Source organism: Panthera onca, chromosome D4 (genome assembly GCF_046562875.1).
Source record: "Panthera onca isolate mPanOnc1 chromosome D4, mPanOnc1 haplotype 2, whole genome shotgun sequence".
Taxonomy (NCBI): Eukaryota; Metazoa; Chordata; class Mammalia; order Carnivora; family Felidae; genus Panthera; species Panthera onca.
Window position 1 is genome coordinate 73771217 of NC_138351.1, and position 17442 is coordinate 73788658.

The window sequence follows — 17442 nt, forward strand, 5'->3', positions numbered from 1 at the left end:
ATGTGTCATATTTTTGGTGCTCAGTAGGACTTCCTACTGCATGTGGTATACTGGAGTTACAAAAACAAAACGGTTTTTCTTCCCCCTTAAATTCCACTTGAATCAAGTTCCTGAGCTACCCAGGTGCCCCTCTTTTCTTAACTTACATATAAGTTAGCATAATAGTGCAGTAATTTCAGGAGTAGATTCCAGTGACTCATCCCCTACGTATAACACAGTGCTCATCCCAACAGGTGTCCTCCTTAATGCCCCTTACCCATTTAGCCCATCCCTCCACCCACAACCCCTCCAGCAACCCTCAGTTCTCTGTATTTGAAGTCTCTTATGTGTTGTCCCCTTCCTTGTTCTTACATTTTTGCTTCTCCCTTATGTTCTTCTGTTCTGTACCTTAAATTCATGAGTGAAGTTATATTTGTCTTCCTCTAATTTTGCTTAGCATAATACTCTCTAGTTCCATCCATGTAGAGTTTTCAAATGGCAAGATTTCCATTCCTTTTGATTGCCAAGTAATACTCCATTATGTATGTATATGTGTATATATGTACACACACGTATCTTTATCCACTCATCAACTGATGGACATTTGGGTTCTTTCCACACTTTGGCTATTGATAGCACTGCTGTAAACACTGGGGTGCAGGTACCCCTTCGAAACAGCTTTGTTTAAAAAAAAACAACACCAATGGAAACCAATTTGACAATAAACTTCATATTACAAAAATTAAAAACACAAAAATTTAAAAGAAACCTTGTTCCCATAAGATTAAAGTTATACAGGCTTGTACATACTAAGAACATAAGATAAATCCTGTAACGTTCTGGAATGTTCTTTGTCATTTGTAACTTTTTATATAAAAACACCTATAACCCTGTACTAAATGTTCCTTCACTGGAGCACTCTTTGTGCCCAGGCAGCTGCCCTAACTTAGGCTCCAATAAAACTTTTGTCTTTAAAATAAAAGTTTGTTCGTTTTTGTCAATAGGTTGATTCAGATAGCACAAGAGTAGAATTAGATTAAGAAAGGCAACATAACTAATAACATAATAACTCCATGGCAATATACTTGAAAACTTAAAGGAATTTTGCTTTCCTAGCAAAACCTGAGTGTCCATAATGGACTCCCATGTATTGGGCAGGGTAGGCCATGTTACACTGTGGTAACAGCCTTCAAATCCCAGTGGCTCAATGCCACAAAGATTTCTTTCTCAAAGCAAACCACCATCACAAGTTGGAGCTTTGGGTCATCACCCTCTGGGACCAGGTAGATAGAGTGACTATTGAGTACTGGCAATGTGGCAAAGGAAGAGATGGATAAAATGCATACTGGCTCTCAAAACTCCTTCCAGAAAGTGATGTACATCACTTCTAATGATTACTGCTCGAACAAGCCACATGGTTACACCCAGCTCCAAGACGTGTGGTGCAGGGGTGGGTGGGTGAGTGGAGAGAGTGATACTAGGATGTACCCCAGGGGAAAACCAGAAATAAAGGCATACACTAGACAATGTTCCTGGTCTTCTAGTTTGCAATACCCAAATGTTCATGGAATAGTTGTATCAGAATAATGGGTTTGGGGACAAATGTTTAGGGAAAACTTACATTTAAAAACCACATTTTTTGAGGATGCAGAGAATGATTTTGCACTGTTGGTGGGAATGCACACTGGTACAGCCACTCTGGAAAACAGTATGGAGGTTCCTTCAAAAAATTAGAACGACCCTATAACCCAGAAATTGCACTACTAGGTATTTATCCAAAGGATAAAAAAAAAAAATGCTGTTTTGAAGGGGCACATGCACTCCAATGTTTATAGCAGTGCTATCAACAACAGCCCAAATGTCCAACTGATGAATGGGTAAAGAAGATGTGGTATAGATCTATACAAGGGAATATCACTCCGTGATCAAAAGAATGAGATCTTACCATTTGCAACAACATAGATGGAACTAAGCAAAATAAAGACAAATATCATGATTTCACTTGTGGAATTTAAGAAACAGATGAACATAAGGAAAGGCAAGTAAAAATAAGATAAAAACAGGGAGGCAAACCATAAGAAACTCTTGAATGCAGAGAACAAACTGAGGGTTGCTAGAGGGGTGTTGGGTGGGGGGATGGGCTAAATGGACAAGGGGCATCAAGGAGGGCACTTGTTGGGATGAGCACTGGGTGTTATATGTAAGTGATGAATCACTAAATTCTGTTCCTGAAATCATTATTACACTGTAAACTAAAATACGAGAAAAAGCAAAAAAAAAAAAAAAACAAACCCACATTTTTAATCTGTGGGGAAAGATTGAATTATATTCCAAATACAATTGGTAGAACTTCAGAATCAACAAAAGGGATACACATCTTTGATGTTCTAGGAAAAGCATCCCAGTCTTACTGAACACAAAGCAACCACGTTCATTTCTGGTGATGAAGAAGCAATGTTTTAAGCTTTTTACATGCCAATATTACAATTTACTGGTTTTGTAACTGAACCCACGTTCATCTGCCCAATGGGCAGCAAAGCCAACCCTGGAGACTTCAAGGATGCAGAAAGAAAGGGCAGTCAAATTAAGAGTCTGGAGAGCATGCCTCAAACCTGCCTCTGAGTTTTAGAATGGCTAATTCTTACAAGTGCTTGCCTTTAAACCAAGGAAATAAAGCTCTTTTACAAGCTGATCTCAGCAATACCACCGAAGGTTAGAGAAAATATCTCACACTGACAACATACATGACCACATACAAATATGCAAATCAGGTGCAAACAAAATCTTAAAGGCCCAATTTCCAAATATCTCCCTTTTACAAAATAAAATCGCAAGATGGTGTAATTTACAGATCCGTTATTGGGCGTTTTTCTCCAGAGTCAAATGAATATTTCTGTCAAACAATGTTATAAAAAAAAAAATTGCCCAGTTTTAGAGAATACAGCCCAAAGGGGCTGCAGGCGGGAAATGAATTGTCATTTCCCATTTTCCAGTTAGAACATGGCTGGTTTTATCTAAAGATACCAAAAGCTGTGGCAACAAACCAAAGAAGCTCAGAGTACCTCTGTGAGCATTCATGTGTTCCTCTCTGAAAGTCAGGGTTTCATCAATTGAACCAAATGGCTTTCTAGTTAACCCCTTCTTGCTCCATTAAGGAGCAAGAAAAAAGAGGGTAAGAGAGCCAACCCACATGGGAGGAAGGAGAACCTACCCTCACGGGGTACTTGCCAAATGGAAACTAAAAAAGACCCAGAAACAGGTTTCTTTGCCACAAGAATTAAATTAAGCATCAAAGAAGGTTGGTGGCCCTCTGTCAGGGTGGAGTCCTGGGGACAGTCCCTAGGACAAAGAGCCTAGGCAGCTGCTTGCTTCCTCATGGGACTTGTGTTACAGCTGGGGACCCATGAACCACAGGCAAAGAGAGTGTGGCTGGCTTGCCTAATTTGTAACTGACCCTGGCTTTGTGAGTCTGACACACAGCAAAGCCAGACTGTGGGATACCAAGGCAGTCAAATGAGGAGATGGGAGAACAAGCCTCAAATCTGTCTCCCAGAAGCAGGACAGTCAGGGATAGCTAGCTAGTTAATATTTTTTTATTTTTAAGTATAATTTATTGTCAAGCTAGCAAACACACAGTATATACAGCATACTCTTGGCTTCGAGAGTAGATTCCCATGATTCATCACTCACATACAACACCCAGTGCTCATCCCAACAAATGCCCTCCTCAATGCCCATCATCCATTTTCCTCTCTATCCCCTCCCCGCACCGCCCTCCCCCGGCCCCATCAACCCTCAGTTTGTTCTCTGCATTTAAGAGTCTCTTATGGTTTGCCTCCCTCTTTCTTTGAGACTATTTTTTCCCTTCCCTTCTCCCATGGTCTTCTGTTAAGTTTCTCAAATTCCACATAGGAGTGAAAACATGTCTTTCTCTGACTGGTTTATTTCACTTAGCATAATACCCTCCAGTTCCATCCACACTGTTGCAAATGGCAAGATTTCATTCTTTCTCGTTGACAAGTGATATTCCATTGTGTCTATAAACCACATCTTCTTTATCCGTTCATCAGTTGATGGACATTTGGGCTCTTTCCATAATTTGACTATTGTTGAAAGTGCTGCTATAAACATTGGGGTACATGGGCCCCTATGAATCAGCACTCCTGTATCCTTTAGATAAATTCCTAGTAGTGCTATTGCTGGGTCGTAGGGTAATTCTATTTTTAATTTTTTGAGGAAACTCCACGCTGTTTTCCAGAGCGGATGTACCAGTTTGCATTCCCACCAACAGTGCAAGAGGGTTCCCATTTCTCCACATCCTCACCACCATCTGTTGTTGCCTGGGTTGTTCATTTTAGCCATTCTGACCAGTGTGAGGTGGTATCTCATTGTGGTTTTGATTTGTATTTCTGATGGTGAGTGCTGTTGAGCATCTTTTCATGTGTCTGTTGGCCATCTGGATGTCTTCTTTGGAAAAGTGTCTATTCATGTCTTTTACCCATTTTTTCACTGGATTATTTTTTTTGGGTGTTGAGTTTGGTAAGTTCTTTATAGATTTTGAATACTAACCCTTTATCCGATATGTCATTTGCAAATATCATCTCATTCTGTTGGTTGCCTTTTAGTTTTGCTGATTGTTTCCTTTGCTGTGCAGAAGCTTTTTATCTTGATGAGGTCCCAATAGTTCATTTTTGCTTTTATATTCCTTGCCTTGGGAGACATGTGGAGTAAGAAATTGCTGCAGCTGAGGTCAAAGAGATTGTTGCCTGTTTTGTCCTCTAGGGTTTTGATGGTTTCCTGTCTCACATTTAGGTCTTTCATCCATTTTGAGTTTATTTTTGTGTATGGTGTAAGAGAGTGGTCCAGTTTCATTCCCCTTCATGTTGCTATCCAGTTCTCCCAGCACCACTTGCTAAAGAGACCATCTTCTTTCCATTGGATATTCTTTCCTGTAGTCAGGGATATTTAAAGGCAAAGGAGGAAAAAAAAAAGGTCTGGGTAATAAGTTGCAAAGGTACTTAGTACATCTGTTAACCCTTTGGTTACCAGTTTCATTTCCATATAGGCACTTAATGTGTTTTCCTTGGATTTTAGGGAACGTTGGGAAGTTTGGGGTTCTGTGTAACACATTATTAATTTTTCCTACCTAAAATACCAAGTGGGGGCGCCTGGGTGGCCCAGTTGGTTAAATTTCTGACTTCAGGTCAGTGTCACACAGTTCGTGAGATCTAGCCCTGTGTCAGGCTTTGTGCTGACAGCTCAGAGCCTGAAGCCTGCTTCGGATTCTGTGTCTCCCTCTCTCTCTGCCCCTTCCCCACTAGCGTTCTGTCTGTCTCTCTCAAAAATAAACATTAAAATACCAGGTGTTGGTGAGGATATGGAAGAACTGGAAATCTCATACACTGCTGATGGAAACGTAAAATGATACAGCCACTCTAGAGTCTGTCAATTTCTTTAAAAACTTAAACACACACCTAGTAAATGGCCCAGCTATTCCGCTCCTAGGTATGACCCAAAAGAAGCATGTCCATAGATAGACTTATATGTGAATGTTCATTGTGCTTTAGTTATTAAAGCCAAGTGTCCACTAACAGATGAATAGATTAAACATTTTAGTACATTGTAAAACAGGACACTATTCAGCAATAAAAAGGAACAGACTACTGACAAGCACAAAATGAATGAGCCTCAATATAATTACGCCAGCTGAAATTAGCCAGAACAACAAAAGAAGCATACATACTGGTGACAGCATTGACATAAATCTCTAGAAAATGCAAAAAATTATGTGCATAACTAATTCAGCCTTGACAGAAACACAGAGAATGAAGGTAGCTATGTTAGGTTGTGGGAAACCTGGCAGCTGGATAATCGTTGTCTGTGCTGTTGACCAGGTCTTATTTCCTGGCCAGGCTCTCCTGAACAATCTGGCACTCCAGCCCTCTTTCTTTACCAAAATTGTCTATTATTCTAATAACCAAAACATATCCATCATAAATTTCTTGAAACCAACAGAACAGTGTTTCTGAAATGCTAATTTTTAACAACAACAGCTAGTATCTTGATGGGCTTGCTTCCAGGAGCAGACAGTTTCAACTAAAGTTCTAGGACAGGAGAAATCAAATGACAAAGTCCTCTAAGCCAAGAATAGAGATTTGGAATCTTTATCCTTGTCCTTGAAATCTCCAAATAACCTCAGGGTGTCCTAGTTTGATATTTACTCTGGGAGTTTATTTGACATTTATCTAAATTTCCTCCATTCAGGTTTAAGTAAGTCATGATATTTGAAGAAGAGCAGTAATGGGACAGCTTATAAATGTCTCTTTCATCCCACAATCATGTATAATCGGATGCCTATCTTACTGAAAGCACTCTGAGGGGTTCACTTTGGCAAACCTGTTTATTTGAGGGGGAAATGTAGCACAAATAACAATAGTAAATAACAGTCAAGGGAGAGGCCATGTATAGAAAAGAGGACCGGCAAACTTCTTTCTCTAAAAGACCACATAATAAATATTTTAGGCTTTGCAGGCCAAGAGGTGAAAATCAAAAATATTATGTAGGTACCAATATAATAACACAGAAAACATATTTTCATATTTCTGATGAAATTTAAAATATATTGAGTATAATTTATTTTAATATAGGTCTATTAGAAGAATGGAATTGGAGGAGGGAATAACATTTTGCTTAATTGGGGTTGAAAATTAGTATTTCTAATATCACATGGATTGCAAATGTTCTTGGCTCACGGGCTATCCAAAAATAGGCAGAGGGAAGGATTGGCCTGTGGGCTACAGTTTGCCAACCCCTAGTAAAGAAAGTATGGTTTCAATGTTTAAAGTATTCCTGAGGTTCTGGCTAATGTTATAGGGAGAAAAGAGAAAAAAGAGAAAGAGACATGTAAGGATTGGAAGACCTACATTAACATATATTTGCAGATAATATGACCATATCTATAAAACCAACAGAATCCATAAAGTATTAGATTGATTTTATCGTAATAAAAAAATGCCATCAAGGTTGCTAAAGAGATCAACTTACAAAAATCAATAACATTTCTCTATACCAGCAAAAACTCATGATAATAACTAATGGTTAAAAAACCCAGAAAACAAAACAAACAGTGAAAGTATATGGGAACCGACAACCAAGAACACACAAGAAAATTAGAAAATTACTAAGGAGAAGGGCGCCTGGGTGGCTCAGTCGGTTAAGCCTCTGACTTTGGCTCACGGCATGATCACACAATTCGTGAGTTCGAGCCCCACATCAGGCTCTCTGTTGTCAGCACAGAGCTTGCTTGGGATCCTCTGTCTCCCTCTGTTCCTCCCCTGCTCACTCACTCTTTCTCAAAAATAAATAAAAAACATTACTAAAGAGAAAACTTAAAAGCTCTAAGAAAGGACATAGAAGATTATCTGAATAAATTGACAGACTTGGGGTTCACTTGGTTTTGGCCCAGTGAGCCCTGTGTCAGTCTTCTGACCTCCAAAACTTGTGCTGTTTTGAAGCCACTAAATTTGTAGTGATTTGTTACAGTGAACAGAAAATCAATCCGGGACCCATTTCTCCTGTCCAGCTGAATGCCAAAGAAGAGTCCTCACTGCATTTGATGTACAAGCAGAGTTTCCTCGCATATACTTTTAACTCTTGGAAGGAAACGTAGTACATATGATCTACAGAGTAATCTTAATTCACACTTGCCTGCATTTGGAGTATTATTCTGTGGTGCTCACTGCAGATTTATTTCCCTTCCTTTAATCAGCTCAATTTGTTTTCAGACCCAAGAATGTGCTGATGGGCAATGAGGTGATAAGAAACTATTAAAAAACAACTAAGAATTTAAATATGATGGTGGAAAATTCCCAAGGGGATTGGCTCTCCAGTTCCTGAACAGTGTACGAAGAAACACTAGCATAGCTCTCCGCGATGGCTGCTTCCACCATAACTTTCATCTGATGCCTGATTCATTTGATACTCTAGAAAACAGGTTTGAAAACTCAATGTCCTTCTCTCTGTGTCTTTTTGGTGAGCTAATCTGGGTTGACATCAGCAAGATGGTGGAATAGGCGGTGTGACCCCTCATCGCATACCCCAACAGAAACACCTATTTTAGCAACCACTCATGGATGAAAAAAACTTTGTGGGAGTTGGGAAGTACAGGTAAGAGTTTCAGTGTGAGCTCCAGCTGCCATCTTGACCTAGGAACAACAGAGGGTCTTTTTGTGCTTCCCTCTTGGCTGACATGTGGCACACCCAGCCATCTTCCCTCATCAATCATCATTGTGGCCCTCCTTGCACTGATTGTTATTGCTGGTAATGTCTTAAGCACTCTCAGGGTTATGTTGGGCCATGCCCCTCTGGGTAACAGCTCTTCTATCCCTTAAGTGCTAACATTTAAAAATGAGGGGTCCTAGATTTTCTTGAGTTCTGGCATCAGGGAGATGGCTACATCATTTTGGTAGACTTGTTTAATCACTGTGTTGTATACCTGATACTAATAACAGCATTGTCTGTCAACCACACTTCAATTAAAAAAAGGATCTTCGCATGCATGACGGGTTGACTTTCTACAAAGCCTGTTGACATATTTCAGCCAGTAAGACCAAATGCTTAAGTCTGGAGCAATTAAATCTGAACCTAACTTATTCTTCTGACCTGGAGGCAGAGTAAGATGTGGGGAGGGTCACATGCCTATAAAGCTCTCCCTAATTAACCGTACGTTCATAATGACTGAGTCATTCTTTTTGTATGACAACTCCCACCCAGGTCTTGCTCTGCCCCAACACCCATGTGTAAGTTTTACACTGTTGCAAAAGGATTGTAAGTGGAAGAAGATCATTAATTTCCTTTTCCCTTTCCCTGTAAGCTCCCAAAAGAAGAGGCTGATAGCATTTTGCCTCCTTGATGCCTCCTGACTGTACCAAGCCCAGATTATTGAAGGTAGGTATTGCTCACACTTAATGGAATCTCACTTAATATGTTCACAACAGATAACAGTGGTGATTGAAGGAACTTTTCCAAGAGTATGGAAGGACACTAACCATCTAATAGGACGGATGACACAGAGAAGCTAAAATATGGGGACATGTCCTGAAACATGTTGAGCTGGTACCAGCCTCAGCAACACTCCATGGAGAAAGAGAATTCTAAGACGGGGCAAATTATGGGAAAGTTTATCTTACCAGATCACCAAGAAACAAGCAAATCAAAGGGCAACCAGCACTCATGGGGACAGAGAATTACTGCAGAGGGAGAAACTCAGGAAAGATTCTGAGAAGCTAGAGAAGGATTATGGGTGCAGAGCCAAGGAGGTCCCCCCATTTGCTTTTTGTCGGCCCCACACTCCCATATACACAAAGACAAACCACAGGACTGCAAGCCTAATCATTTATTGACCAGGTATAGGAAGTTCTTATTCATGATAGAGTTCTCCTGGGTATGGGAAAGACAGCTGGAAAATTTGGAGAACATCTTGAAATCTTGGTTGGTTGATGTTTTCCTAGACAATTAAGGAAGATTCTGAAGATGCAGAGATAATGCTTTCCTATGTGATTATGATGGAAATCAGGTCACAGCACTTGTCACTAGATGGTGTGAGGACCACAGAAGGGAAGATCCTGGAGCCCAGGTAAGGAAGCATTCACTCAACACTAAATAAGCAAATGAAAAAGAGAACACAGAAACTTATTAAGCATTTCTTGGATTGAACTGAGGCAAAAAGAACTTCTGTTATAGAGACAAATGGTGACTAGTAGATGTCAAGCTGTACTGTAACATGTTATTTGCCAGAATAGGGGAGGGAGGGCAATGAATAAATGCCCCCCCCCTTTTTTCTACTGCTGATCTCCTATTTATTGTCCCCAAACTGAGTCTATGAAAAAAAGAAAGAAAGCAATGAAGGATCCTAGGCTTGTTCTGCCACCTTCAGCACTAGAAGTTTTGAAGAGTTTTAGATAAATTGAGAGATAATGGCAAAGCCATAGCTACCTTTTATTAAATGTTTGCTTTATGCAAGCTACATTATCTGAATGAAGCTCCACAATAAATCTAAGGTAGGAAACTGATGAGAAGATTCAGTGTCTGTTTTCCAGCTTAAAAGACAACTGGAAGTTCAGACAGCTCTATTCCCAGGTGAAAAGTTAAGGATGTACAAAGATCAAAGGAAGAAATGTTTGTTGTAAATTGGGAGGGTGAAATGCCTTCTGGGCTTGGAAGACCAACCATAAACACAGAAATGGATGTGAGTTTCATACTCATGTCCTATTACTCTTTCTCCATTTCAAATTTTAAGTCTTAATGATTTTTAGCATGTCATCAATTACTGATGTCTTTTGCCAGCATTATGTCCACATGGTAACTCTGCAGGGTAGACATCATTATTCCCTTGGTAAATGCTTAGGTCATTTGTTCAAAAGTTCATGGTAGGAATGAGTCCTGAACCCAGCTCCTCCAATTCCACATCTCAAGCTCTCCTCACAAGCTTCCTTACCAAATTATTTTTATTGTCATCTTTGAACACAAACTCCTAATGCTTTTGGAAGGCACTGATCCCAGGGCCATCCCCTTTCCATCAGAGATCACCAACCTGGAGTCCTAGGCCACTTCACTTCCTCGGGCCTGTAAACAGCGATCTGTAGAGACAGAACACATACAAACACCGAACCCAGTTTATTTGCCAGAGAGAAACCAAATGATTCTCTAGGTTCAGGCAAAGGGGACTGATTGGGGGTACTGCCTTCTCTTGTTTGTTTTTTTTTTTTTGTTATTGTTTTATTCCCCCTTCAGTAACATGGGAATTTAAGAAGAGAAAACTAGAAAATAACAATACTTACCAATTTCAGTCAGGTCAAGTATGTTTTCCTTAACAATCCCATGTTCTTGGCAATATTTCACAAACTTTTCCTTGAGTTTTTGACTCACATCTGGTTCTCGGGCTGTGGGGAGAGTGACAGTAACTGCTGTGTCTTATGTATTTGTCACTGAGGCTCATAAGGGGGTGGCTCCAGATGGATGGAAAATGGACAGCACTGATTGGGTGCTTAGGCGGAAGTCTTGGGGATGGGTTATAACCTGTCTTGAATTTGACATCTTTAGGATATGATTCTGGCAGGAAGACAGATTACCAAAGGTGAGCATCTGTCTTCAGAGGAGGAGAGACATTCCAGGATAAAAGTTGGGAGGACCACTTTGTCTCCAGGTTTACCTTCCTTCCCCCCCCCCCCCCCACCCCAAGATGAGTGTCAGCATGAAAATACCGTACCATAGAACTCTACCAGTTGGAATGGTTTCTTCTTGTCGAAATTCACAAGATGTAACAGGATATACTCATCATAGACTGTTTCAACTATGCTAAATACATTGTATCCATCATCTGTGGAGGAAACAGAACACAGTTCAGAACTTGTGCCACCGTGTGCCGGCCTCTCAGAGCTTGATAGGTCAGAGCTTGTTAGACCCACGGAAAGTAAGGAAACCCCTTTACCTATTTTCAACCACGAAACAAATTCAAGTGCATATCCTGGAAGATATAGAGAGTAATAGAGTAATATTTAATGTCTTCAATTACATCTCCCTGGGCTTCATGAGGCGACATCCAAGGGATACTGGTATTTGACTACTAGTAGTAGAAAAATTCAGCCATAGCAGCAACTTATGCTCTATCATCCTCCCTGAGACTCACCCACCTCCCTTGACCATTTCTGCCAACTGTGTGTCTCTATCCTCTCTATAGGCCCGCTGGCATTACATACCCAGTGCTCTATATCCTGAGCGATGATGTGCTATAGCAATGACCAGCAGACATCATCACAAAGTAGGCAGGGAATGAGAAGCTGTCCCACCACTTATTTTTTTGTCAATTTTCTTGCTGGAGGTACATCTTTATCTGATGGTATTATGTGCCAGGCATTGACTTTTTTTACCCAAGGTTCTTCCAGATTCAGGATTTGGCTATTAGATGGCCCCTCATTATATAATGTACATAAGCTATTGATCAGGAATTGGTCAAGATCTTGAAGATATTGGCGTTTATTAAATTCTTGGAGTGGAAGTAGAATTTAAAAAGACTTTTTAATATACTTACACACAACACTATATACACCATCCTCTGTTTTGTCAGCAACCAGAAATATTTCAGTACACTTTCCGTTCTCTCTGTAAAACAGAATAAGCTGATGTCCAAGAGATGTTGATGCCCCAGCTCCCTCACACTCTACCTATAATTTGGGTTTCTGATTCCACTTCACTGTTGAACATTTTTGGAGCACAGTTTCCAAAGAGCTTTTATTTACATTATTTTACTTTGTGATACTTTAAGAATGAGTCAACTACTTCCATTACTGTCACTCTGCCACTACTTCCCACTATTATCACTACAACTACCTGTCTAGATAATTAGCTTAGTGTTCACCATGTGCCAGCCTCTCACAGAAGTGCTCTCCAAACATTACCTCACATGGTCCTTGCAAAAAAAAATAAACCATTAAAGAGAATCATCATCCTCTTTACCCAAGGGAAAATTGGGGTGGAAACAGATGAAGTTTCTTGGTCATACATAAGAGATTCAAGAGAGAGACAGGCTGTCAATTCCAAGTCCTGTGCTCCAAACTTATGCTGTACTGTCACATTACTTATGATTCTGATACCCTCTACCCCGTCCGTACTTCCTCCACTCCTATTTGAATTTGTTTCTGTCAAAATTCTTATCTTTGAATCTAGAAAAGGCCCAGGTTCTTCAGGTCCTGGATCAGTGTCAGATAATGGACTCTTATTCTCAATACAAACCCAGAAGGTATGTGTACCCTCACACACACAGAGTTCCAACACCATATTCAGACTCCCGTGTTTCCTCTCCCAAGTGACAAAGACCACACTTACTTTGTATGAAATACAAAGGACAGAGAAGAGTTGTCCAGGGCTTTGATGTGTTTGACAAAAACCCTCATGCTACCATTTTCTTCTATCTTTTCCTTAACATCTGTGGCCAAGAGAATGGAATACCACTCTCCTGAAAGCTGCAATAAATCAGTAAAATGATTGGGTAAGAAAAGGGGAGGGGAACTCCATAGGAATCCTTGTCTCATTGAACCTGGCCTTTGCGCCAGACTCATAATGATGTGAAGATGGAATTAGAACTCAGGTCAATTGGTACTACATCTAGGGCTCTTTCCACCATCCCTAAAGCGAGAACAGAGGTCCCCAAGTGTTCTCTTTTAATATGGTACAATTGCTCTTAGTCAAAAGTCTGAAACCACCCCTTTGGTCTAATACATTAAAGAACTCCTGTCCTCTGGTAGGGCCACGTTACTTCAGAATCCTCCACGCTACCCCACAAGGGCAGAAGCTACTATACTCTGCAGACTCTACCTTTGAAATATCGATGTTGCTCCTCACAACGTTTTCTTCCTCATGGGCACAGACTAGAATCAGCCCTAGACACAGCAACAGCAGCTTCATCTTGGCAGGAAATAGCACGGTCTTCCCTACAGTCACTGGGAGCGAGTCTCTCCCTGATGGTGGCTCCACTCCCCGGCTCCTCTGTTTTTATATCTGCTCTGGGTCCAGTTTTTTTGTCCATTGGACACCACCTTCCCTCCTCCCACTCCACGAAATGGTATATCATTCACTGGTGTGAGGCCAAAGACTGTTCTTGCCCTTTTGAAACTTGGCAATCTCCTCTCTTTTAGATCTACTTAATGACCTTAAATTTCTCAAAACACACACTCAAGAAAAATAGTGGAAAAAACCCTGCCTTTTGGAACCAGATTTAACTGTGGATCTGGCTTGGAATCAGAGAGCCAATTATGTGAGGCAGGAATGGAATAAAACTTGGAAAGGGAATGTGTAGGGAATCTATGTTCCATTGTTCACATGGTGTGCAGAATTGGGTGAATCACTTCAATTTTACTAATTTCAGAAGCAAAGACACTGCCTCTACCAAAGATGATAGTACCTTCCACAAAGCAGTAAAACAGAGTTGATCAAAACAGGTTTGAATAAAATAATGAAATATGGCTTCTATTCAGTATATTTTAATTTCTTTTCCTTATTCTCTGAACTCAATCACTACGTTTTTTTCTTTCCCCACAATGAATGGACAAGTGTTTAATCACTGAGTATACCTCACTATACCATATGCCCGATAAGAGAAATGGAGAAGTACAAGATATCATCCCTTGCTTCAAGTAACTATCAATGGAGTTGGGGAAATACTTCATATAATCAATAAAAACCTGACACTACAAGCATATGAAATAACCCAACTGAGTGGGATTAAGTCCATACCATTGTAGGTCAGAAAAGGAGTGACACTAGAGAGGTGGTATCACGTAGAAAGGGCTTAAGAGCACGGCTTTGGGGGTGCCTGAGTGGCTCAGTTGGTTAAGCATCTGACTCTTGATTTCGACTCAGGTCATGATCTCACAGTTCATGAGTTCTGGCTCTGCACTGACATCATGGAGCCTGTTTAGGATTCATTCATTCTCTCTCTCCCCCCCTCCCCACCCCCCAAATAAATAAGTGAACATTTAAAAAAAGAGGGAGCATGACTTTGGAGTTATGTAGATCTGGGCTTCCTTCCTATTTCTGTCATTTTGAAGCATGAGGACAGATTTAACTTCCTCTGATACTTAGTTTCCTTATACATGCCTCATAGATTACTATAGGGATTCAATGAGATGATGTGTATAGAACCCTCATCATGTTTAGCACATATTGGGCTGGTAGGGTCAGAGAATTATTTCTGGAGAAGGTGGGACTTAGCATAGGTCTTGAAAGTTAGAAAGGGGCTTGTTAAAGTTATGGTTCATTTCTGCCTTGTGCCTTGTCCCCTTTTTCACTTCCCCCAAACAGAAAGAGGTTGGTATAACGGAAAGAGGTTGGTATCAAAGAAGGAGCTGGGTAGAGGGCAGTGAACCTAGGGGTTGTGGCATTCAATCTGTGGCTCGCTTTAAAAAGTCTTGCCAGCTCCTGTGTGGCCATTCCTAATTTATGTTCAACTGATATCCAGGCACTGGTATTTTGAGGTCTATATAATTTTAGCCATTATGGGCTGGTTATGGGTTTTCTATCCCTTGAGATGGGAGAACTGACCTTCAATTGGTGGCAAAGTCTGTGTACTTTATTCCCTCCGTTTGATTAACCAAAAATCAATATCCCTGTAGTCATTTTTTGCTAGAAATTGGCAAATATATTTTAAAATTTATTTGAAAATGCAAAGGGTCTAGAATAGCTAAAATAAATTTGAAATTGATGAACAGTTGGCAGATAAACATTGTTCTATTTCAAGATTTTTAAAATAAAGCTATCATAAAGACAGTGTTGTATTAATGAATGACTGATTTCTGACAAAGGATATATTCTCAACAAATGATGCTGGAACACCTGGCTGTCCATGCAGTGAGATGGAGTTCAATCCTAATGTTGTATACAAAAATTAACTCAAAATGGATCATAGACACAAATTGAAAAATCTAAAGCTACAAAACTTTTTTTAATGTCTATTTGTGAGAGCACAAGCAGGGGAGGGGCAGAGAGAGAGAGACAGAATCTGAAGCAGGCTCCAGGCTCTGAGCTGTCAGTGCAGAGCCCGACGTGGGGCTTGAACCCACAAACCGTACATGGTGACCTGAGCCAAGGTCGGACACTTAACCAACTGAGCCACCCAGGTGCCCCTACAAAACTTTTCTTTTTTTTTTTAAATTTTTTTTTTTTTCCAACGTTTTTTAATTTATTTTTGGGACAGAGAGAGACAGAGCATGAACGGGGGAGGGGCAGAGAGAGAGAGGGAGACACAGAATCGGAAACAGGCTCCAGGCTCCGAGCCATCAGCCCAGCGCCTGACGCGGGGCTCAGAGCCTGACGCGGGGCTCGAACTCACGGACCGTGAGATCGTGACCTGGCTGAAGTCGGACGCTTAACCGACTGCGCCACCCAGGCGCCCCCCTACAAAACTTTTCAAAAACAGAGAAGAAAACCTCTGTGACCCTACATTAGGCAAAGATATCCTAGATACAATACCAAAAGCATGAGTCATAAATTGGATATCATCAAAATCAAATAGTTCTGTTCTTTAAAAGTCATTCTTTAAAAGGAATGAAAGACAAGCCACAGACCAGGAGAAAATACTGGCAAATATATATACATATATATATTTACACACACACACACACACACACACACACACATATAAAAACAGAAGCCTACTGTAATGAAGACGAAAGACAAGCCACAGACTGGGAGAAAATACTGGCAAAAAAAAAAAAAATACACACACACACACACACACACGTGTGTATAAAATGTATATATATGCACACACACATATATAAAAACAGAGAAGCCAATAGTAATGAAGATGAAGAATAAAAGGAGAAAAAAACATAATTTGATTCAATTAAAAACTAATCACTTAATTTCAGGTACAGAGCCAGAATTTTTTCCCTCCAGATGACTGAAGCTTCATCTAAGGAACACACGCTTTAAAAGACTTCAGCCCTCTCCCAGTCCAGTGAAGAGGGGTAGAGAGGGTCTCTGGGAAGTAAAGGTTTTGTGGAGAAAGGGGTGAGAATTGACTTGGTTTGCTAGCCGATGAGCCCCAAGGAAATGGACTCCTTCCTCTCTGCTAGCAGACAAACAGCACTTCTGATGAGCCGGTCTCAGTCAGCACAACAGCAGCAGATAGACTAAGTGTACCTCATGGCCTCTGCTGCTGTCCTGGGGAGCTGACCTTTGCACCTTCTCTTCTATGGGATCAGCTGAGATGGTCCTCATTCTTGTTAAGGGTAGCCAGTTATTCCAGGGCTGAACTTCCTAGGCCCCAAATATCTACCGACCTCTTAAGACCAGAGAGCTAATATGCAATCATATAGCCACATTTTAAACATGACACCTGAATCCAAACTGCTATATTACAGTCAAGTTGCATCAGCAACTGTTATATTTAAAGCTTTTAGAGTTCATCAAACTTGGGAACAATTTGGTAATCAAAGAAAGAAGGCCTTGTTCAAAGTCACTTTTAAAAGTTCAAGGATTGGACTGTGCCAGAATCCACTTACTAAGGCAAATAGTTACAATGAGGATACAGCAGTACAAGTATCCTCTGTCCAAGGGCCTGATATGTAAAAATAATATTTTAATGTCAGAAATAAAGAGCTCCATACTAGATAAGTGCTTTACAAATAGTCTTTCATATAATCCTCATAATACCTCTATATGATAGGTTTCCTGTTTTATAGAGGTATGAACTAAGACTTAAGAGAGGTTAAGTAAACCAACCAAGATCACACAGCCAGTCTGTGGGAGAACCCATATTTGAATCCAAGACTGTCTGACCCCAGACTCCCTACTCTCATGACTTCACTGCACAGGTCAAAGCTTAATGTTTCTGACATGAAGGACCAACGGAACAGGAAACAGTAATGCTTTAGACCCTCAGAGGCATCTGCTTTGTAGTTACTA

The 17442-nt window shown here is 40.5% G+C and overlaps 1 protein-coding gene and 1 long non-coding RNA gene across 3 annotated transcripts; one reads left to right on the forward strand and one right to left on the reverse strand.

Annotated features, from left to right (window-relative positions):
* Nucleotides 1-3772: 3772 nt before the first annotated feature.
* On the reverse strand, nt 3773-14449 carry LOC132677009 (allergen Fel d 4). 2 transcript variants are annotated; one of them, XM_078436571.2, is made up of 7 exons: nt 13351-14449; nt 12862-12998; nt 12068-12138; nt 11246-11356; nt 10818-10919; nt 10571-10616; nt 3773-4928 (listed from the first exon to the last, which is right to left on the reverse strand). In XM_078436571.2, the coding sequence occupies exons 1-6, from the start codon at nt 13438-13440 to the stop codon at nt 10579-10581; spliced, it is 549 nt and encodes a 182-aa protein (XP_078292697.1). In that variant the 5' UTR covers nt 13441-14449; the 3' UTR covers nt 3773-4928; nt 10571-10578. The 2 variants fall into 2 exon arrangements, with proteins under 2 accessions (XP_078292697.1, XP_060484929.1); XM_060628946.2 differs by lacking the exon at nt 3773-4928 and adding an exon at nt 9359-9635 and having other exon boundaries at nt 13351-14446.
* Nucleotides 7754-11235, forward strand: LOC144614135 (uncharacterized). The gene is made up of 4 exons (XR_013551692.2): nt 7754-7972; nt 8852-8925; nt 9489-9613; nt 11080-11235. It is a non-coding gene; the product is annotated as an uncharacterized LOC144614135 (long non-coding RNA).
* Nucleotides 14450-17442: the final 2993 nt, after the last annotated feature.